The sequence below is a fragment of the Coregonus lavaretus genome (assembly GCF_964263955.1).
Source record: "Coregonus lavaretus genome assembly, chromosome: 11".
NCBI classification, from domain to species: Eukaryota; Metazoa; Chordata; class Actinopteri; order Salmoniformes; family Salmonidae; genus Coregonus; species Coregonus lavaretus.
The window spans coordinates 59,213,847-59,238,417 of record NC_139998.1 but is presented as its reverse complement, the minus strand read 5'-3'; the positions used below and the strand labels follow the sequence as shown (position 1 = coordinate 59,238,417).

General features: G+C 44.9%; 1 protein-coding gene across 3 annotated transcripts in view; it reads left to right on the top strand.

Moving 5' to 3' along the window:
* nme7 (NME/NM23 family member 7) overlaps positions 1-24,571 on the top strand; it is a 133,811-nt gene that overhangs the window by 53,789 nt on the left and 55,451 nt on the right. For all 3 annotated transcript variants that reach the window (XM_084172012.1, XM_084172011.1, XM_084172010.1), the window contains one exon: positions 22,286-22,350. In XM_084172012.1, the coding sequence (XP_084028138.1) occupies positions 22,286-22,350 (65 nt within the window). The remainder of the gene's footprint in view (positions 1-22,285; positions 22,351-24,571) is intronic.

The window sequence follows — 24,571 nt, the reverse complement described above, 5'->3', positions numbered from 1 at the left end:
AACTTAGTTTAACTCACAACAGTCTGTTATCCAGGTTGCTGATGTAACATCCTTGCCTGCCATTAAACCCTGCTTCTTATATAACTGATAGACCCCTTCTTTTCTTACCCTGCTGTTGTTATACTCGGATGGGTTTACGTCACGCACAAAGCCAGCGCACATTGATCCCTGGGAGGGAGCGTACTGCTAGACCACTGACTGGGCTGGTGTAGAGTACTGAGACATTGGACTACTGGACTGGTGTAGAGTACTGAGACATTGGACTACTGGACTGGTGTAGAGTACTGAGACATTGGACTAAGCTATGGACTGGTGTAGAGTACTGAGACATTGGACTACTGGACTGGTGTAGAGTACTGAGACATTGGACTACTGGGCTGGTGTAGAGTACTGAGACATTGGACTACTGGACTGGTGTAGAGTACTGAGACATTGGACTACTGGGCTGGTGTAGAGTACTGAGACATTGGACTACTGGACTGGTGTAGAGTACTGAGACATTGGACTACTGGGCTGGTGTAGAGTACTGAGACATTGGACTACTGGACTGGTGTAGAGTACTGAGACATTGGACTACTGGACTGGTGTAGAGTACTGAGACATTGGACTACTGGGCTGGTGTAGAGTACTGAGACATTGGACTACTGGACTGGTGTAGAGTACTGAGACATTGGACTACTGGGCTGGTGTAGAGTACTGAGACATTGGACTACTGGACTGGTGTAGAGTACTGAGACATTGGACTACTGTGCTGGTGTAGAGTACTGAGACATTGGACTACTGGACTGGTGTAGAGTACTGAGACATTGGACTACTGGGCTGGTGTAGAGTACTGAGACATTGGACTACTGGACTGGTGTAGAGTACTGAGACATTGGACTACTGGGCTGGTGTAGAGTACTGAGACATTGGACTACTGGACTGGTGTAGAGTACTGAGACATTGGACTACTGTGCTGGTGTAGAGTACTGAGACATTGGACTACTGGACTGGTGTAGAGTACTGAGACATTGGACTACTGGACTGGTGTAGAGTACTGAGACATTGGACTACTGGACTGGTGTAGAGTACTGAGACATTGGACTACTGGACTGGTGTAGAGTACTGAGACATTGGACTACTGGACTGGTGTAGAGTACTGAGACATTGGACTACTGGACTGGTGTAGAGTACTGAGACATTGGACTACTGGACTGGTGTAGAGTACTGAGACATTGGACTACTGGACTGGTGTAGAGTACTGAGACATTGGACTACTGTGCTGGTGTAGAGTACTGAGACATTGGACTACTGGACTGTTGTAGAGTACTGAGACATTGGACTACTGGGCTGGTGTAGAGTACTGAGACATTGGACTACTGGACTGGTGTAGAGTACTGAAACATTGGACTATTGGACTGGTGTAGAGTACTGAGACATTGGACTACTGTGCTGGTGTAGAGTACTGAGACATTGGACTACTGGACTGGTGTAGAGTACTGAGACATTGGACTACTGGGCTGGTGTAGAGTACTGAGACATTGGACTACTGGACTGGTGTAGAGTACTGAGACATTGGACTACTGGGCTGGTGTAGAGTACTGAGACATTGGACTACTGGACTGGTGTAGAGTACTGAGACATTGGACTAAGCTATGGACTGACTGAGGAGAGAACTGGAGTAGCTCATTAGATATACAGTAGTCTGAACTTAGTGCCCAAAGAACACAGGCAGATTGTTAACTGTTGACTGCGTTGAGCAGGTTTGACGTTGCTGTTGGGTTGGAGAGGAATGCTCTGCTCTCTCTGTTTACGGATGTATTTGCTGCTAGTGTTATTGGTAATTTCTGAAGGGCAGTGTTGTTTCTAAAGAGAGCTGCCAAACATAACGATGGTCATTATGGCCAAACAGTTCTATTTTTGTTTCATCAGACCAGAGGATATTTCTAAAAATCCCCATGTGCAGTTGCAAACCGTAGTCTGGCTTTTTTATGGCGGTTTTGGAGCAGTGGCTTCTTCCTTGCTGAGCGGCCTTTCAGGTTATGTTGATATAGGACTCGTTTTACTGTGGATATAGATACTTTTGTACCTGTTTCCTCCAGCATCTTCACAAGGTCCTTTGCTGTTGTTGTGGGATTGATTTGCACTTTTCGCACCAAAGTACGTTCATCTCTAGGAGACAGAACGCGTCTCCTTCCTGAGCGGTATGACGGCTGCGCGGTCCCATGGTGTTTATACTTGCGTACTATTGTTTGTACAGATGAACGTGGTACCTTCAGGTGTTTGGAAATTGCTCCCAAGGATGAACCAGACTTGTGGAGGTCTACAATTTTTTGGCTGATTTCTTTTGATTTTCCCATGATGTCAAGCAAAGAGGCACTGAGTTTGAAGGTAGGCCTTGAAATACATCCACAGGTACACCTCCAATTGACTCAAATTATGTTAATTAGCCTATCAGAAGCTTCTAAAGCCATGACATCATTTTCTGGAATTTTCCAAGCTGTTTAAAGGCACAGTCAACTTAGTGTATGTAAACTTCTGACCCACTGGAATTGTGATACAGTGAATTATAAGTGAAATAATCTGTCTGTAAACAATTGTTGGAAAAATTACTTGTGTCATGCACAAAGTAGATGTCCTAACCGACTTGGAAAAACTATAGTTTGTTAACAAGAAATTTGTTGAATGGTTGAAAGTTTTTTAATAACTCCAACCTAAGTGTATGTAAACTTCCGACTTCAACTGTAGCTCCACGTTGATATTGTACTCCCTGTATATAGCTCCACATTGATCTGGGACTGGTACTCCCTGTATATAGCTCCACATTGATCTGGTACTGGTACTCCCTGTATATAGCTCCACATTGATCTGGTACTGGTACTCCCTGTATATAGCTCCACATTGATCTGGTACTGGTACTCCCTGTATATAGCTCCACATTGATCTGGTACTGGTACTCCCTGTATATAGCTCCACATTGATCTGGTACTGGTACTCCCTGTATATAGCTCCACATTGATCTGGTATTGGTACTCCCTGTATATAGCTCCACATTGATCTGGTGCTGGTACTCCCTGTATATAGCTCCACATTGATCTGGTACTGGTACTCCCTGTATATAGCTCCACATTGATCTGGTACTGGTACTCCCTGTATATAGCTCCACATTGATCTGGTACTGGTACTCCCTGTATATAGCTCCACATTGATCTGGTACTGGTACTCCCTGTATATAGCTCCACATTGATCTGGTACTGGTACTCCCTGTATATAGCTCCACATTGATCTGGTACTGGTACTCCCTGTATATAGCTCCACATTGATCTGGTACTGGTACTCCCTGTATATAGCTCCACATTGATCTGGTACTGGTACTCCCTGTATATAGCTCCACATTGATCTGGTACTGGTACTCCCTGTATATAGCTCCACATTGATCTGGTACTGGTACTCCCTGTATATAGCTCCACATTGATCTGGTACTGGTACTCCCTGTATATAGCTCCACATTGATCTGGTACTGGTACTCCCTGTATATAGCTCCACATTGATCTGGTACTGGTACTCCCTGTATATAGCTCCACATTGATCTGGTACTGGTACTCCCTGTATATAGCTCCACATTGATCTGGTACTGGTACTCCCTGTATATAGCTCCACATTGATCTGGTACTGGTACTCCCTGTATATAGCTCCACATTGATCTGGTACTGGTACTCCCTGTATATAGCTCCACATTGATCTGGTACTGGTACTCCCTGTATATAGCTCCACATTGATCTGGTATTGGTACTCCCTGTATATAGCTCCACATTGATCTGGTGCTGGTACTCCCTGTATATAGCTCCACATTGATCTGGTACTGGTACTCCCTGTATATAGCTCCACATTGATCTGGTACTGGTACTCCCTGTATATAGCTCCACATTGATCTGGTACTGGTACTCCCTGTATATAGCTCCACATTGATCTGGTACTGGTACTCCCTGTATATAGCTCCACATTGATCTGGTACTGGTACTCCCTGTATATAGCTCCACATTGATCTGGTACTGGTACTCCCTGTATATAGCTCCACATTGATCTGGTACTGGTACTCCCTGTATATAGCTCCACATTGATCTGGTACTGGTACTCCCTGTATATAGCTCCACATTGATCTGGTACTGGTACTCCCTGTATATAGCTCCACATTGATCTGGTACTGGTACTCCCTGTATATAGCTCCACATTGATCTGGTACTGGTACTCCCTGTATATAGCTCCACATTGATCTGGTATTGGTACTCCCTGTATATAGCTCCACATTGATCTGGTGCTGGTACTCCCTGTATATAGCTCCACATTGATCTGGTACTGGTACTCCCTGTATATAGCTCCACATTGATCTGGTACTGGTACTCCCTGTATATAGCTCCACATTGATCTGGTACTGGTACTCCCTGTATATAGCTCCACATTGATCTGGTACTGGTACTCCCTGTATATAGCTCCACATTGATCTGGTACTCCCTGTATATAGCTCCACATTGATCTGGTACTGGTACTTCCTGTATATAGCTCCACATTGATCTGGTACTGGTACTCCCTGTATATAGCTCCACATTGATCTGGTACTGGTACTCCCTGTATATAGCTCCACATTGATCTGGTACTGGTACTCCCTGTATATAGCTCCACATTGATCTGGTACTGGTACTCCCTGTATATAGCTCCACATTGATCTGGTACTGGTACTCCCTGTATATAGCTCCACATTGATCTGGTACTGGTACTCCCTGTATATAGCTCCACATTGATCTGGTACTCCCTGTATATAGCTCAATTCTTGTGTGTTTTATTTCTCGTGTTACAATTTGTATTTGTATTATTATTTATTAACTCTGCATCGTTGGGAAGTGCTCATAAACAAGCATTTCACGGTTAAGTCTACACCCGTTGTATTCACCGCGTGTGACAAATAAAATGAGATTTTATACACTGTACCTGCACACATCCACTATGTCGACTATGCTACCTTCCAATACAGATCAAACCAAACAAAGTACTAAAATAAACCCTTGGCAGTCAGACTCTATGCTAATTCCCAGAGGATCGGAACATTTAGATTCAGCAGTCAGAGATGTGGAGCTTGGTGGCTTTCTTTTACAGCAGCAGGGGGAACCTCCAATAACAGCTAATGACAGAGATGAGAGAGGGAGGGAGGGAGGGAGGGAGGGAGGGGGGGGGGGAAGAGAAGAGAGAGAGAGAGAGAGAGAGAGAGAGAGAGAGAGAGAGAGAGAGAGAGAGAGAGAGAGGGGCTGTAGGTTAGTCATGTGATCATGTTTTTTACTATAAAACATTTATAAAAAGTAGAGTAGAACAAAAGCACAGGATGAATAGAAATAAGAAGAATACAAGAAAGTAAGTAAGCTATGTACAGTTCCAGGGTCAGTTCCATATTAACAATGTGCAGGGATACTGGAGTGATGGAGGTAGATATGTATAGGGGTAAGGGGACAGGGATACTGGAGTGATGGAGGTAGATATGTATAGGGGTAAGGGGACAGGGATACTGGAGTGATGGAGGTAGATATGTATAGGGGTAAGGGGACAGGGATACTGGAGTGATGGAGGTAGATATGTATAGGGGTAAGGGGACAGGGACACTGGAGTGATGGAGGTAGATATGTATAGGGGTAAGGGGACAGGGATACTGGAGTGATGGAGGTAGATATGTATAGGGGTAAGGGGACAGGGATACTGGAGTGATGGAGGTAGATATGTATAGGGGTAAGGGGACAGGGATACTGGAGTGATGGAGGTAGATATGTATAGGGGTAAGGGGACAGGGATACTGGAGTGATGGAGGTAGATATGTATAGGGAAAGGGGACAGGGATACTGGAGTGATGGAGGTAGATATGTATAGGGGTAAGGGGACAGGGATACTGGAGTGATGGAGGTAGATATGTATAGGGGTAAGGGGACAGGGATACTGGAGTGATGGAGGTAGATATGTATAGGGGTAAGGGGACAGGGATACTGGAGTGATGGAGGTAGATATGTATAGGGGTAAGGGGACAGGGATACTGGAGTGATGGAGGTAGATATGTATAGGGGTAAGGGGACAGGGATACTGGAGTGATGGAGGTAGATATGTATAGGGGTAAGGGGACAGGGATACTGGAGTGATGGAGGTAGATATGTATAGGGGTAAGGGGACAGGGATACTGGAGTGATGGAGGTAGATATGTATAGGGGTAAGGGGACAGGGATACTGGAGTGATGGAGGTAGATATGTATAGGGGTCAGGGGACAGGGATACTGGAGTGATGGAGGTAGATATGTATAGGGGTAAGGGGACAGGGATACTGGAGTGATGGAGGTAGATATGTATAGGGGTAAGGGGATACTGGAGTGATGGAGGTAGATATGTATAAGGGTCAGGTGACTAGGCATCAGGATATATGATAAACAGATTAGCAGTTGCGTATATGAGGATCGTATGGGAGTGTGTGTGCGTGTGTGTAGAGTCAGTATGATTGTGTGTTATGTGTGTGTGAGCAAATGAAATGTGTGAGTGTGTTGGAGTGTCCGTTTGAGTGTGTGTGATTGAGTGTGCATAAGAGTCAGTGTACATAGAGACAATGTACATAGAGACAGTGTGCATAGAGACAGTGTGCATAGAGACAGTGTGCATAGAGACAGTGTGCATAGAGACAGTGTACATAGATACAGTGTGCATAGAGACAGTGTACATAGAGACAGTGTACATAGAGACAGTGTGCCAGTGTACATAGAGACAGTGTGCATAGAGACAGTGTACATAGAGTCAGTGTGCCAGTGTACATAGAGACAGTGTACATAGAGACAGTGTGCCAGTGTGCATAGAGACAGTGTGCATAGAGACAGTGTGCATAGAGACAGTGTACATAGAGACAGTGTGCATAGAGACAGTGTACATAGAGACAGTGTACATAGAGACAGTGTACATAGCGACAGTGTGCCAGTGTGCATAGAGACAGTGTACATAGAGACAGTGTGCCAGTGTGCATAGAGACAGTGTACATAGAGACAGTGTGCATAGAGACAGTGTACATAGAGACAGTGTACATAGAGACAGTGTACATAGAGACAGTGTGCCAGTGTGCATAGAGACAGTGTGCATAGAGACAGTGTGCATAGAGACAGTGTGCATAGAGACAGTGTGCATAGAGACAGTGTGCATAGAGACAGAGTGCATAGAGACAGTGTGCATAGAGACAGTGTACATAGAGACAGTGTGCATAGAGACAGTGTACATAGAGACAGTGTACATAGAGACAGTGTGCATAGAGACAGTGTGCATAGAGTCAGTGTACATAGAGACAGTGTACATAGAGACAGTGTGCATAGAGACAGTGTGCATATAGACAGTGTACATAGAGACAGTGTACATAGAGACAGTGTGCCAGTGTGCATAGAGACAGTGTGCATAGAGACAGTGTGCATAGAGACAGTGTACATAGAGACAGTGTGCATAGAGACAGTGTACATAGAGAAAGTGTGCATAGAGACAGTGTACATAGAGACAGTGTGCATAGAGACAGTGTACATAGAGACAGTGTACATAGAGACAGTGTGCCAGTGTGCATAGAGACAGTGTGCATAGAGACAGTGTACATAGAGACAGTGTGCATAGAGACAGTGTGCCAGTGTGCATAGAGACAGTGTACATAGAGACAGTGTGCATAGAGACAGTGTGCATAGAGACAGTGTGCCAGTGTGCATAGAGACAGTGTGCATAGAGACAGTGTACATAGAGACAGTGTGCCAGTGTGCATAGAGACAGTGTGCATAGAGACAGTGTGCATAGAGACAGTGTACATATAGACATTGTGCATAGAGACAGTGTACATAGAGACAGTGTACATAAAGACAGTGTACATAGAGACAGTGTACATAGAGACAGTGTGCCAGTGTGCATAGAGACAGTGTGCATAGAGACAGTGTACATAGAGACAGTGTGCATAGAGACAGTGTACATAGAGACAGTGTGCATAGAGACAGTGTACATAGAGACAGTGTGCATAGAGACAGTGTACATAGAGACAGTGTGCATAGAGACAGTGTACATAGAGACAGTGTACATAGAGACAGTGTGCCAGTGTGCATAGAGTCAGTGTACATAGAGACAGTGTACATAGAGACAGTGTACATAGAGACAGTGTGCCAGTGTGCATAGAGTCAGTGTACATAGAGACAATGTACATAGAGACAGTGTACATAGAGACAATGTACATAGAGACAGTGTACATAGAGACAGTGTGCATAGAGACAGTGTGCATAGAGACAGTGTGCATAGAGACAGTGTGCATAGAGACAGTGTACATAGAGACAGTGTACATAGAGACAGTGTACATAGAGACAGTGTGCCAGTGTACATAGAGACAGTGTGCATAGAGACAGTGTGCATAGAGACAGTGTACATAGAGACAGTGTGCATAGAGACAGTGTGCATAGAGACAGTGTGCATAGAGACAGTGTGCATAGAGACAGTGTACATAGAGACAGTGTGCATAGAGACAGTGTACATAGAGACAGTGTACATAGAGACAGTGTGCCAGTGTGCATAGAGAGTGTGCATAGAGACAGTGTACATAGAGACAGTGTGCATAGAGACAGTGTGCCAGTGTGCATAGAGTCAGTGTACATAGAGACAATGTACATAGAGACAGTGTACATAGAGACAATGTACATAGAGACAGTGTACATAGAGACAGTGTGCATAGAGACAGTGTGCATAGAGACAGTGTGCATAGAGACAGTGTGCATATAGACAGTGTACATAGAGACAGTGTACATAGAGACAGTGTACATAGAGACAGTGTGCCAGTGTACATAGAGACAGTGTGCATAGAGACAGTGTGCATAGAGACAGTGTACATAGAGACAGTGTGCATAGAGACAGTGTGCATAGAGACAGTGTGCCAGTGTGCATAGAGAGTGTGCATAGAGACAGTGTACATAGAGACAGTGTGCATAGAGACAGTGTGCCAGTGTGCATAGAGACAGTGTGCATAGAGACAGTGTACATAGAGACAGTGTGCCAGTGTGCATAGAGACAGTGTGCATAGAGACAGTGTGCATAGAGACAGTGTGCATAGAGACAGTGTACATAGAGACAGTGTACATAGAGACAGTGTACATAAAGACAGTGTACATAGAGACAGTGTACATAGAGACAGTGTGCCAGTGTGCATAGAGTCAGTGTACATAGAGACAGTGTACATAGAGACAGTGTGCATAGAGACAGTGTGCATAGAGACAGTGTGCATAGAGACAGTGTGCATAGAGACAGTGTACATAGAGACAGTGTACATAGAGACAGTGTGCCAGTGTGCATAGAGTCAGTGTACATAGAGACAGTGTACATAGAGACAGTGTGCATAGAGACAGTGTGCATAGAGACAGTGTACATAGAGTCAGTGTACATAGAGACAATGTACATAGAGACAGTGTACATAGAGACAGTGTACATAGAGACAGTGTACATAGAGACAGTGTGCCAGTGTGCATAGAGACAGTGTGCATAGAGACAGTGTACATAGAGACAGTGTACATAGAGACAGTGTGCCAGTGTGCATAGAGACAGTGTACATAGAGACAGTGTGCATAGAGACAGTGTGCATAGAGACAGTGTGCATAGAGACAGTGTACATAGAGACAGTGTACATAGAGACAGTGTACATAGATACAGTGTGCCAGTGTGCATAGAGACAGTGTGCATAGAGACAGTGTACATAGAGACAGTGTGCATAGAGGCAGTGTGCCAGTGTGCATAGAGACAGTGTACATAGAGACAGTGTGCATAGAGACAGTGTGCATAGAGACAGTGTACATAGTCAGTGTACATAGAGACAGTGAAAAATAATAATACAAGGGTCTACTCAGATAGTCCGTGTAGCCATTCTGTTAGCTATTTATCAGTCTTATGGCTTGGGGATAGAAGCTGTTCAGGAGCCTGTTGGTGTCAGACTTGATGCTCTGGTACCGCTTGGGGTGCGGAAGCAGAGAGAACAGTCTATGGCATTGGTGTCTGGAGTCTTTCACAATGTTCTGGGCCTTCCTTTCACACCGCCTGGTACAGAGGTCCTGGATGGCAGGGAGTTCAGCCCCAGTGATGTACTGGGCTTTCCTGGTACAGAGGTCCTGGATGGCAGGGAGCTCGGCCCCAGTGATGTACTGGGCTGTCCTGGTATAGAGGTCCTGGATGGCAGGGAGCTCGGCCCCAGTGATGTACTGGGCTGTCCGCACCATCCTCTGTAGCGCCATGCGATCGAGGCCGGTGCTATTGCCATACCAAGCAGTGATGCAGCCAGTCAAGATGTTCTCAATGGTGCAGTTGTAGAACTTTTGAGGATTTGAGGGCCCATATCAAATCTGTTCAACCTCCTGAAGGGGACGAGGCACTGTAACGCCTTCTTCACCACTGATTTCGTGTGTGTGGACCATTGTCCAAGTCCTTAGTAATTTGGACACCGCTCCACTGCAGCCCCGTCGATGTGAACGTGGGCGTGCTCGGCCCCCCGTTTCCTGTAGTTCACGATCAGCTCCTTGGTCTTACTAACGTCGAGGGAGAGTTTGTTGTCCCGGCACCACACTGCCAGCTCACTGACGTCTTCCCTGGAGGCCGTCTCATTGTCGCCGGTGATCAGGCCTACCACCGTCGTGTCGTCAGCAAACTTAATGATGGTGTTGGAGTCTTGCACGGCCACGCAGTCATGAGTGAACAGGGAGTACAGGAGGGGACTAATCACACACCCCCCGATCAGAGCAGGGCCCCTGTCTAGTTGCATTCTACACCTGTTTCAGACTTATGTAACCCTCATTAGAGTCATTGTTATAGCGTTGTTCATATTAGTATATAGCCAATCCTATATACCACCAAAGGTTTCCTATTCTTTAGTGGTGTTTTAAACAGTGTTTAGAAGGTGAATAAGGTTTCCTCTTTTTCAGAGGTGTTTTAAACAGTGTTTAGAAAGTGAATAAGGTTTCCTCTTTTTCAGAGGTGTTTTAAATAGTCTTTAGAAAGTGATAGTATCATACTGTTGGAGGACATGATAAATCATGGTCTTGTTATTATAGCCTAGATATTGGAAAATGTTCATGTGTTGTTCACAATGGAAACAGTCATACTGTTACTATGCATGCTGAGTACTATTATGATCTAGCTGTAGGTTTGTTTCTGAGTAACCTAACGTTGCAGGCATAAAAGAAAATGCCTGAGTGGCATTCCTTTCTTTCTGGTCCTGACTAGGGGGGGCAAAAACTATTGGGGAAGGTTCTCTTCTGCACTATTCAACCAATCCAGTAAACGTGGAGGAGGAGTTAAGATGGAGTGTCGCCTTGTTAACGTCCAAAAGTGTCACAGGTTCTCTTTCTATTTCCCCTGAAAACCGGATGCATCCGGTTGTCTACAACCCAGCCGAGGGTGGTTTCTAAGTAACAGCCTGCCTAGTAATGCCTGTAGGAAGATAAGCAGTACTGATCTGGCTGTGACTGGTTCAGAGCACTGGGAGCGGCCAGGGTGAGCAGAACACAGCAGAGTAGAGCAGAACATAGCATCACAGAGTAGAGGAGAACAGAACAGAGTAGAGCAGAACAGAACAGAGCAGAACAGAACAGAGTAGAGCAGAACAGAACAGAGCAGAACAGAACAGAGTAGAACAGAACAGAACAGAGTAGAGGAGAACAGAGTAGAACAGAACAGAGTAGAGCAGAACAGAACAGAGCAGAACAGAACAGAGTAGAACAGAACAGAACAGAGTAGAGGAGAACAGAACAGAGTAGAGGAGAACAGAACAGAGTAGAACAGAACAGAACAGAGTAGAGTAGAACAGAACAGAGTAGAGCAGAACAGAACAGAGTAGAGCAGAACATAGCAGCACAGAGTAGAGGAGAGCAGAGCAGATTAGAACAGAGTACAGTAGAACAGAGTACAGTAGAACAGAGTACAGTAGAGCAGAACAGAGCAGAGTACAGTAGAGCAGAGTACAGTAGAGTAGAACAGAGTACAGTAGAGTAGAGTAGAGTAGAGTAGAGTAGAGCAGAACAGAGTAGAGCAGAACAGAGTAGAGCAGAACAGAGTACAGTAGAGTAGAACAGAGTACAGTAGAACAGAGTACAGTAGAACAGAGTACAGTAGAACAGAGTAGAGTAGAGCAGAGCAGAACAGAGCAGCAGGGCAGCCTTTCATGAGGTTGTTATTGTTAGCTCTAGATGTTAGTCTAAGATCACTATCAGGAAAGGTTAATTACTCTATTATTCCTCACAGGAATTGGACAAGTGGATTAGCTAATAGGTTCAACATCTTTCCTCTAGTCTCTAGAGGCTTTTTAAAGTTTTCTCTATTCAGCTAGCAGAAGCATAGACGTGTGTAGCAGAGAGAGACAGGGGCTTGTTTAGGTAGGGGATACCACGGTGGACAAGGGGACCTTACAGTTACACTGTACTGGATAGGCAGCCTGCCAGAGATACAACTGTTCTTTAACCTATCCTTGCCCCACTGCCTCCTTGGACGAAGTCCACATGGATACTGGAAGGCCATGCAGAGTCAGACCACACCTTGGCTGTAAGTCCGGATTCAGAGCTGCGTCCCAAATGGCACCCTATTCCCTACGTAGTGCACTACTTTAGACCAGAGAATGGCACCCTATTCCCTACGTAGTGCACTACTTTAGACCAGAGAATGGCACCCTATTCCCTACGTAGTGCACTACTTTAGACCAGAGAATGGCACCCTATTCCCTACGTAGTGCACTACTTTAGACCAGAGAATGGCACCCTATTCCCTACGTAGTGCACTACTTTACACCGGGGCCCATAGGGCATGAAAGCCAGTGAGGGCTATGGCAAAAACTGAGTTTTCTTCAACAAAATGATGTTTAAATGGCTAAATAATTGAACAGTGCATCAGGAGTACTTGCTACTGTGATTCCTGAAATCCACAGCCTAATGAAGTATTTTTCTAATCCTAAATTATACTTTTGTTACTTTGTTTGCTAGCTCAGCTGGTTAGCTCTCAGTCTCATTGACCACCAAATGTTGCTAACGCTAGCTAGCTAGCACCTTAATATAACTTGTTTTCTCAATGTATGTTAGCTAGCTAAGTTAGCAATGTTATGAATACAACTCCCATCTGCTGTTGACATCAGGATATGATTTTACCTGGCTTACCTGGTTAAATAAAGGTGAAATAAAAAAAATAAAAATTGAGAGCACTAACGTTAGTTCGTTCCAAAAGTGGTCATAGCTTTGACTGCATGCTGACAGTGAATCCAGAGCCGTTCAGTGGCTAGCTAGACTACAAACATCATTTGAACAGGTTCCCGTGAAGCGATTGTAATGACAGTCCACCACAACATACCCAATCGTTTTTTGATTAGCAAGGGGTAGTCTGTGTTTGATTTAATTGTGTATTAGAAACACAGTTTGAGATCATTGTGAGGGAATTGGGCTTCCTGGGAAAATGTTGTCCAAGGTTGCAACAGTAACCAAGGCGTTAGTAAAGGGTCAGTTGAGGGGAGGCTAGCTTCATCTGTCTGCAATCTTCAACCAATGGGAGGTGAGTCGTGACAAAATTTGTGCTCAGTCATGACTGGAATAGAGAAACATCTGTTGCTAGGCACCCAGAACCTGATCTCCTAGCAACAGTGCCAGTTGGGATTGGGGGACTGTGGAGGTGGGAAGGGAGAGAGCTGATGTGACGAGGGAGGAGGCGATGCTGGGGCCTGTTCTGTTGGAGGCAGGCTGGCTGCTGCTTGGGGAGAGCGAAGGTGTAATACACTGATAACCCAGGCGTGACCAAACAGCTAGACGTGTATAGCAGTCTATCGGCGGCTGCTATAGCAAACAGAGAAATGGGTTTTGAAATGGCACCTGTTTGCCGTTCACAGTGGACTCAGCTATTACTGTTTCTTATCAGGTTGTTAGTAATATGTTGCAAATGTAACACCAAACAACTGTGCTTTATGCAGAAATCATATACAGAAATGCCATTGTATTTATATGCTGCTATTCAGTGGCTATTTGGATGAGTGAATCCAGATTGATTAGCTCATCTGGACATCATGTATTGACTTTGTTCCTTACATTAAGTATTCATTCAGTAGCACTTTTTATTGCTGTATTTCCTATAAATAGGAGACGTATAAAGAAATAGAAACAATCATTGACTTTTACACCAAGTCATTTATGAGGTCGTAGTTCCTGTCTGTCTGTCTGTCTGTCTGTCTGTCTGTCTGTCTGTCTGTCTGTCTGTCTGTCTGTCTGTCTGTCTGTCTGTCTGTCTGTCTGTCTGTCTGTCTGTCTGTCTGTCTGTATTGTCTGTCTGTATTGTCTGTCTGTCTGTCTGTCTGTATTGTCTGTCTGTCTGTCTGTCTGTCTGTCTGTATTGTCTGTCTGTATTGTCTGTATTGTCTGTCTGTCTGTCTGTCTGTCTGTATTGTCTGTCTGTATTGTCTGTCTGTATTGTCTGTCTGTCTGTCTGTCTGTATTGTCTGTCTGTATTGTCTGTCTGTCTGTCTGTCTGCCTGCCTGCCTGCCTGCCTGCCTGCCTGCCTGCCTGCCTGCCTTTCTGTCTGTATTGTCTGTCTGTATTGTCTGTCTGTATTGTCTGTCTGTATTGTCTGTCTGTATTGTCTGTCTGTATTGTCTGTCTAGTAGTTCCTGTGAGGTGGTTGTGGTGTCACTCATGTCTTCTCCAGTGTTGTGTACAGTATATACAGTATATATACAGCACATTCGGAAAGTATTCAGACCCCTTGACTTTTTCCACATTTTGTTACGTTACAGCCTTATTCTAAAATACATTTAAAAAATACAAATCCTCATCAATCTACACACATACCCCATAATGACAAAGCGTAAACAGGTTTTTAGACATTTTTGCAGATTTATCAAAAAATAAAAAACAGAAATACCTTATTTACATAAGTATTGAGACCCTTTGCTATGAGACTCGAAATTGAGCTCAAGTGTATCCTGTTTCCATTGATCATCCTTGAGATGTTTCTACAACTGGATTGGAGTCCACCTGTGGTAAATTACATTGATTGGACATGATTTGGAAAGTCACACACTTGTCTATATAAGGTCCCACAGTTGACAGTGCATGTCAGAGCAAAAACCATGCCATGAGGTTGAAGGAATTGTCCGTAGAGCTCTGAGACAGGATTGTGTCGAGGCACAGATCTGGGGAAGGGTACCAAAAAATATCTTCAGCATTGAAGGTCCCCAAGAACACAGTGGCCTCCATTGTTCTTAAATGGAAGAAGTTTGGAACCACCAAGACTCTTCCTAGAGCTGGCTGCCTGGCCAAACTGAGCAATCGGGGGAGAAGGGCCTTGGTCAGGGAGGTGACCAAGAACCCGATGGTCACTCTGACAGAGCTCCAGAGTTCCTCTGTGGAGATGGGAGAAACTTCCAGAAGGACAACCATCTCTGCAGCACTCCACCAATCAGGCCTTTATGGTAGAGTGGCCAGACGGAAGCCACTCCTCAGTAAAAGGCACATGACAGCCCGCTTGGAGTTTGCCAAAAGGCACCTAAATACTCTCAGAAACAAGATTCTCTGGTCTGATGAAACCACGATTAAACTCTGGCCTGAATGCCAAGCGTCACATCTGGAGGAAATCTGGCACCATCCCTACGGTGAAGCATGTTGGTGGCAGCATCATGCTGTGGGGATGTTTTTCAGTGGCAGGGACTGGGAGACTAGTCAGGATCGAGGGAAAGATGAACAGAGCAAAGTACAGAGATCCTTGATGAAAACCTGCTCCAGAGTGCTCAGGACCTCAGACTGGGGCGAAGGTTCACCTTCCAACAGGACAACGACCCTAAGCACACAGCCAAGACAACGCAGGAGTGGCTTCGGGACAAGTCTCTGAATGTCTTTGAGTGGCCCAGCCAGAGACCGGTGGTCCTCTGTAGCTCAATTGGAAGAGCGTGGCGCTTGTAACACCAGGGTAGTGGGTTCGATCCCCGGGACCACCCATACTTAAAAATGTATGCACACATGACTGAAAGTCGCTTTGGATAAAAGCTTCTGCTAAATGCCATATCATTATATTATAGAACCTGATGGAACATCTCTGGATTTTATCAGTTTGTCTCTGTGAATGGTCTGTCCTCCGACAAATCAACTGTACATTTCGGTGTTCCTCAAGGTTCCGTTTTAGGACCACTATTGTTTTCACTATATATTTTACCTCTTGGGGATGTTATTCGAAAACATAATGTTAACTTTCACTGCTATGCGGATGACACACAGCTGTACATTTCAATGAAGCATGGTGAAGCCCCAAAATTGCCCTCGCTAGAAGCCTGTGTTTCAGACATAAGGAAGTGGATGGCTGAAAACTTTTTACTTTTAAACTCGGACAAAACAGAGATGCTTGTTCTAGGTCCCAAGAAACAAAGAGATCTTCTGTTAAATCTGACAATTCATCTTGATGGTTGTAAAGTCGTCTCAAATAAAACTGTGAAGGACCTAGGCGTTACTCTTGACCCTGATCTCTCTTTTGACGAACATATCAAGACTGTTTCAAGGACAGCTTTTTTCCATCTACGTAACATTGCAAAAATCAGAAATTTTCTGTCCAAAAATGATGCAGAAAAATTAATCCATGCATTTGTTACTTCTAGATTAGACTACTGCAATGCTCTATTTTCCGGCTACCCGGATAAAGCACTAAATAAACTTCAGTTAGTGCTAAATACGGCTGCTAGAATCCTGACTAGAACCAAGAAATTTGATCATATTACTCCAGTGCTAGCTTCCCTACACTGGCTTCCTGTTAAGGCAAGGGCTGATTTCAAGGTTTTACTGTTAACCTATAAAGCGTTACATGGGCTTGCTCCTACCTATCTTTCCGAGTTGGTCCTGCCGTACATACCAATACGTACGCTACGGTCACAAGACGCAGGCCTCCTAATTGTCCCTAGAATTTCTAAGCAAACAGCGGGAGGCAGGGCTTTCTCCTATAGATCTCCATTTTTATGGAACAGTCTGCCTACCCATGTGAGAGACGCAGACTCGGTCTCAACCTTTAAGTCTTTACTGAAGACTTATCTCTTCAGTAGGTCATATGATTGAGTGTAGTCTGGCCCAGGAGTGTGAAGGTGAACGGAAAGGCTGGAGCAACGAACAGCCCTTGCTGTCTCTGCCAGGCCGGTTCCCCTCTCCACTGGGGTTCTCTGCCTCTAACCCTGTTGCAGGGGCTGAGTCACTGGCCTGCTGGTGCTCTTTCATGCCGTCCCTGGGAGGGGTGCGTCACTTGAGTGGGTTGAGTTACTGACGTGATCTTCCTGTCTGGGTTGGCGCCCCCCCCCCCCCTTGGTTTGTGCTGTGGTGGAGACCTCTGTGGGCTATACTCGGCCTTGTCTCAGGATTGTAAGTTGGTGGTTGGGGATATCCCTCTAGTGGTGCGGGGGCTGTGCTTTGGCGGAGTGGGTGGGGTTATATCCTTCCTGTTTGGCCCTGTCCGGGGGTTTCTTCGGATGGGGCCACAGTGTCTCCGGACCGCTCCTGTCTCAGCCTCCAGTATTTATGCTGCAGTAGTTTATGTGTCGGGGGGCTGGGGTTAGTTGGTTATACCTGGAGTACTTCTCCTGTCTTATCCAGTGTCCTGTGTGAATTTAAGTATGCTCTCTCTAATTCTCTCGTTCTCTCTTTCTCTCTGAGAACCTGAGCCCTAGGACCATACGTCAGGACTACCGGGCATGATGACACCCTGCTGCCCCCAGTCCGCCTGGCCTTGCTGCTATTCCAGTTTCAACTGTTCTGCCTGCGGCTACGAAACCCCTACCTGTCCCAGACCTGCTGTTTTCAACTCTAAATGATCGGCTATGAAAAGCCAACTGAGAGACCTGAGCCCTAGGACCATACGTCGGGACTACCGGCCGTGGTGACTCCTTGCTATCCCCAGTCCGCCTGGCCTTGCTGCTATTCCAGTTTAAACTGTTCTGCCTGCGGTTATGGAACCCCTACCTGTCCCAGACCTGCTGTTTTAAACTCTAATGATCGGCTATGAAAAGCCAACTGAGATTTATTCCTGATTATTATTTGACCATGCTTGTCACTTATGAACATTTTTGAACATCTTGGCATGGTTCTGTTATAATCTCCACCCGGCACAGCCAGAAGAGGACTGGCCACCCCTCATAGCCTGGTTCCTCTCTAGGTTTCTTCCTAGGTTTTGCCTTTCTAGGGAGTTTTTCCTAGCCACCGTGCTTCTACACCTGCATTACTAGCTGTTTGGGGTTTTAGGCTGGGTTTCTGTACAGCACTTCGAGATATTAGCTGATGTAAGAAGGGCTATATAAAATAAAATTGATTGATTGAAATTGATTGGAGAGACCTGAAAATAGCTGTGAGGCAACGCTCCCCCTCCAACCTGACAGAGCTTGAGAGGATCTGCAGAGAAGAATGGGAGAAACTCCCCAAATACAGGTGTGCCAAGCTTGTAGCATCATACCCAAGAAGACTGGAGGCTGTAATCGCTGCCAAAGGTGCTTCAACAAAGTACTGATTAAAGGGTCTGAATACTTATGTAAATGCGATATTTCAGTTTTTATTTTATTTTTGCAAAATGTTCTAAAAACCTGTTTTTGCTTTGTCATTATGGGGTATTGTGTGAAGATTGATGAGGGGGGAAAACAATTTAATCAATTTTATGATAAGGCTGTAACGTAAACAAATGTGGAAAAAGTGAAGGGGTCTGAATACTTCCCGAAGGCACTGTATATCCTCTCAGAGCTTCTAGAGTTTAGCCTCGGCTCTCTGTCTGGGACCACTGGCCCATAGGACTCTGGTCTAAAGTAGTGCACTATATAGTGAATAGGATGCCGTTTGGGATGCATCCACTGTCTCCTACAGTCCAGTCACAGACTTTCTAAACCCAGAGGCACAACATCGCCAGACATCCGGGAACGCTTGCGAAGCAGACCAGGCTGACCAGGCCGGTATTTGGGGTTTGAGAAGTCATTGAGAGAAGTGTAAAATGATTCCTTCGTTATTAATTTTCTCTTAATCTAAAGGCACAACATAGATTCTAGCAAATGTCTTAAAGGAGAAATCCACCCAAAGCCACTCATTCCTATAATTTACAGTGTTACATAACACTAATATGTGAGAACAATATTTTTTGTTAACAAATCTTTAATTTTGTCATTATAATAAGGTTGGTAGCAACATGTAACAATCGTTGTGGAAATCTGTTACAGCTCAAGTCGACTACAAACCCGACAAATGCAATGCTCTCTCTGGGCTGGCTGGCTGGCTGGCTGGTTAGCTAGCAAAATAATAGTCATTATTCACTTTTTTTTATTTAACCAGGGAAAAACAAATTGAGACCTAGGTCTCATTTGCAAATGTGTCCTGGGAACAATACAGAAAAGAAAATTATACGTAAAATAAAACACAAAATTAAATAAATATCAAATATGATATACACAATAAACAATCAAACAAAACAAACACATTTATCAATATATAAATCCTTTTCTCCTAAACTGACCCCGAGACTACAACACATCCAAATGAAACGTTACTTGGAGATTATTCCACAAGATAGGGGCCTGGTAGGAAAAGGCTGATTTACCCAACTCTGTGGATACACGTTGAGTCTCCAGCATTAAACAACCCTGTTTCTCCATAAGCACAAAAAGCTTATTTCTCTCAAATGTTGTGCGCAAATTTGTTTACATCCCTGTTAGTGAGCATTTCTCCTTTGCCAAAATAATCCATCCACCTGACAGGTGTGGCATATCAAGAAGCTGATTAAACAGCATGATAATTACACAGGTGCACCTTGTGCTGGGGACAATAAAAGGCCACTCTTATACAAAGGAGATGTGTCGCGCTACATGAGGCCACTCTAAAATGTGCAGTTTTGTCACACAACACAATGCCACAGATGTCTCAAGTTTTGAGGGAGCGTGCAATTGGCATGCTGACTGCAGGAATTCAATGTTAATTTCTCTACCATAAGCTGCCTCCAACGTCATTTTAGAGAATTTGGCAGTACATCCAACTGGCCTCACAACCACAGACCACGTGTAACCACGCCAGCCCAGGACCACCACATCCGAAGAATCGAAGAATTTCTGCACAAACTGTCAGAAACCGTCTCAGGGAAGCTCATCTGCGTGCTCGTCGTCCTCACCAGGGTCTTGACCTGACTGCAATTTGGCGTCGTAAATGACTTCAGTGGGCAAATGCTCACCTTCGATGGCCACTGGCACGCTGGAGAAGTGTGCTCTTCACGGATTAATTAAGGTTTTAACTCTACAGGGCAGATGGCAGACATTTACATTACATTTTACATTTTAGTCATTTAGCAGACGCTCTTATCCAGAGCGACTTACAGTTAGTGAATATATATATATTTTTTTATACTGGCCCCCCGTGGGAATCAAACCCACAACCTTGGCGTTGCAAACGCCATGCTCTATCAACTGAGCTACATCCCTGCCGGCCATTCCCTCCCCTACCCTGGACGACGCTGGGCCAATTGTGCGCCGCCCATGAGTCTCCCGGTCGCGGCCGGCTGCGACAGAGCCTGGATTCGAACCAGGATCTCTAGTGGCACAGTTAGCACTGCGATGCAGTGCCTTAGACCACTGCGCCACTCAGGAGTGACAGTGTGTATGGCGAGCAGTTTGCTGATGTCAACAGAGTTCCCCATGGTGGCGGTGGGGTTATGGTATGGGCAGGCATAAGGTTCGGACAACGAACACAATTGCATTTTTTCTATGGCAATTTGAATGCACACATGCAGATACCGTGACGAGATCCTCAGGCCCATTGTCGTGCCATTCATCCGCCGCCATCACCTCATGTTTCAGCATGATAATGCACGGCCCCATATAGCAAGGATCTGTACACAATTCCTGAAAGCTGAAAATGTCCCTGTTCTTCCATGGACTGCATACTCACCAGACATGTCTCTCATTGAGCATGTTTGGGATGCTCTGGCTCGACGTGTATGACAGCGTGTTCCAGTTCCCGCCGATATCCAGCAACTTCGCACAGCCATTGAAGAGGAGTGGGACAACATTCCACAGGCCACAATCAACAGCCTGATCAACTCTATGTGAAGGAGATGTGTCGCGCTGCATGAAGCAAATTGTGGTCACACCAGATACTGACTGGCTTTCTGATCCACACCCCTACCTTTTTTTTAAAGGTATTTGTGACCTACAGATGAATATCTGTATTCCCAGTCATGTGAAATCCAGAGGTTAGGGCCTAATGAATTTATTTCAATTAACTGATTTCCTTATATGAACTGTAACTCAGTAAAATCTTTGAAATTGTTGCATATTACATTTATATTTTTGTTCAGTGTAGATTTGCCATACAGCATATGGCCACTCCTCCCCCTTCCTGTAATATGTCACATCTAAATACATTATAATACATTATAATCATTTACTTTAATGTCTTTATCAGAGACAGAACCATTTAACCATGTTTCTGAGAGAACCAGAAGGTCAGGACATGAGTCCTGAACCCAAATGTCCATTGTGTCCATTTTTTAAATCATACTTGTCACATTTAGGTGCATTAGCCCAAGCCCCCTATGAGATTTAAAGTCAGAGGGGTATTCAGGTCATTGCCATCAGAGATAACAGGCATAGGGTCATCTGCAGCTATTTGTTGAATGAGCTGAGACTTTGCCAAGGTCCCTGGCCAACCACGTGAGAGCAGAGCAGACTGGCCAACCACGTGAGAGCAGAGCAGACTGAGCATTCGACAGACCTCCCCCACCATATAGGGATGGGAAATACTCCAGTCCTCGGGGACCAGAGCGGTGTCACACTTTCCCCCCCATCCCTAGCAAACACAGCTGATTAAACTCATTTAGAATCTAAACTGAATATTTTGACCAGTTGATTATTGGAGTCAGGTGTGTTAGCTGGGGCTGGGCCAAAAGTGTGACACCATTCAGGCCCCCGGGGACTGGAGTATTTCCCATCCCTGATATAAGGAAGATGGGGTGTCATTTGGGTCACAACCTCTGTCTTTGATGGGATAATCTGATAACTGAAGCTATGCAGGATAATAATAATAATATGCCATTTAGCAGACGCTTTTATCCAAGCGCCGTGCTCTACCAGCTGAGCTACAGAGGACCACATATAATGGTGGAGGGTCTGTCTGTAGCCTGCTGTCAGTCTACCGGCTGACTAGTGTACTGCCCCCTGGCAGAGCAGTCCTGACCACATCCAGGCCCAGATCTGTTATGTCATGAACCTCCTGTCTCTCTCTGTGTCCACAGCCCTGACAGGAAAGATCCTCCACTCCATCTCAGCAGCAGGTTTTGAGATCTCAGCCCTGCAGATGGTAAGTAGCCTACATAGTCAGTCACCATAGCTGTAAAAATCTGTGCCATGCCACTGGGACCCACGGGTGATGATGATGGTGTTAACCTGTTTAGATAATGGATTGTAGTTTCTAAAACAGGTTGGTCAAAATCATTGCGTTCTAAGCCATACTAAAAAACCTGTTTATCACGGGTAAGCCTATGACGCAGAATAAGAATATAATAATAATAATAATAATAATAATAATAATAATAATATAATATGCCATTTAGCAGACGCTTTTATCCAAAGCGACTTACAGTCATGCGTGCATACATTTTTTTTGTGTGTATGGGTGGTCCCGGGGATCGAACCCACTACCCTGGCGTTACAAGCGCCATGCTCTACCAGCTGAGCTACAGAGGACCAGAAATTGGCATCTTGTTTTCTGTTTCATCTGAGAAATCCCTGCCCATCCACTGTCCCATCAGCCCAGACAGCCAATTCATTAACTTGATCTCCACTGTAAAAAGCATCTAGACATTATTTGCCCTGGCTTCTAGCCTAACATTTGGTTTGCAATAACGGGGGTTTGTACAAACATTGCTGTCTGTCTCTCGACATTTGCAACATTGTTTCAATATTCAGGAAGAGACTGATATATTTTCTCAGCTAGTCGAAATCACGAATCAGCATCATTTTTATATATACAATGAAATGTCAATAGAAAAACTGGTAAAACGACATGAAATGCAGCTAGTTTGCTGTCTTACCAGCTTCAGTTTGAAGTGATTGCGTTAGCTGTGTTGTTGGCTAGCTCCTCTGAAGTGATTGCGTTAGCTGTGTTGTTGGCTAGCTCCTCTGAAGTGATTGCGTTAGCTGTGTTGTTGGCTAGCTCCTCTGAAGTGATTGCGTTAGCTGTGTTGTTGGCTAGCTCCTCTGAAGGGATTGCGTTAGCTGTGTTGTTGGCTAGCTCCTCTGAAGTGATTGCGTTAGCTGTGTTGTTGGCTAGCTCCTCTGAACAACAGCGTCCTGACGATAGAGCACATTTTCTATGCCAGGCAAAATTGCGCATCATTAGCTCATTGTTATCGATGTATCCAAATAAATGTCACTAGAAAACAGCTTAAACAAACTCAAATGCAGCTACTTTGCTGTTATTCTGGCTGCACTGTTTGACCTGACTGTGTTAGCCGTAGTTGGCTAGCTAGCGAGCGAGGGATAAGAGCCAGCCAGCATGGCAACGGAACATTTAGAACTAACTACTGGGTCCATAGATATAGAACAGAAATACTTAACGTCTGGGTGGCGTCCCTGACAACCTAACCGATAGAATGAACGGCCAGCCGGCTTGGCTAGCAACCATAGATATGTCAGGACTAGGCCTATGTTTTCATTGAGGGATGAAATATTAGCCTATGTAGCTTTATGTAATAGGTTAACCGTTGTAGAAAAGCAATTGTACAATCGAGGTTGTGCAAAACAGCTTGTTTAGCACGGCTGTGCTGATCTATGGTACTCTGATCCGCCTCGTACCGGGCTAAAGAAGTTGTTTAGCACGCCCTCTCGTGTACAAATGCTTTAAGACAACATGACCAACGGGTAATGCTGATGGTGTAAACCTGTTTAGATAATGGATGTAGTTGAGGGACAACATTACATTGCAGCTCTACTCCATTTAGTCTCTGCAGCTCTACTCCATTTAGTCTCTTCAGCTCTACTCCATTTAGTCTCTTCAGCTCTACTCCATTTAGTCTCTTCAGCTCTACTCCATTTAGTCTATTCAGCTCTACTCCATTTAGTCTCTGCAGCTCTACTCCATTTAGTCTATTCAGCTCTACTCCATTTAGTCTCTGCAGCTCTACTCCATTTAGTCTCTGCAGCTCTACTCCATTTAGTCTATTCAGCTCTACTCCATTTAGTCTCTTCAGCTCTACTCCATTTAGTCTCTTCAGCTCTACTCCATTTAGTCTATTCAGCTCTACTCCATTTAGTCTATTCAGCTCTACTCCATTTAGTCTCTGCAGCTCTACTCCATTTAGTCTATTCAGCTCTACTCCATTTAGTCTCTGCAGCTCTACTCCATTTAGTCTCTGCAGCTCTACTCCATTTAGTCTCTGCAGCTCTACTCCATTTAGTCTCTGCAGCTCTACTCCATTTAGTCTCTTCAGCTCTACTCCATTTAGTCTCTTCAGCTCTACTCCATTTAGTCTCTTCAGCTCTACTCCATTTAGTCTCTGCAGCTCTACTCCATTTAGTCT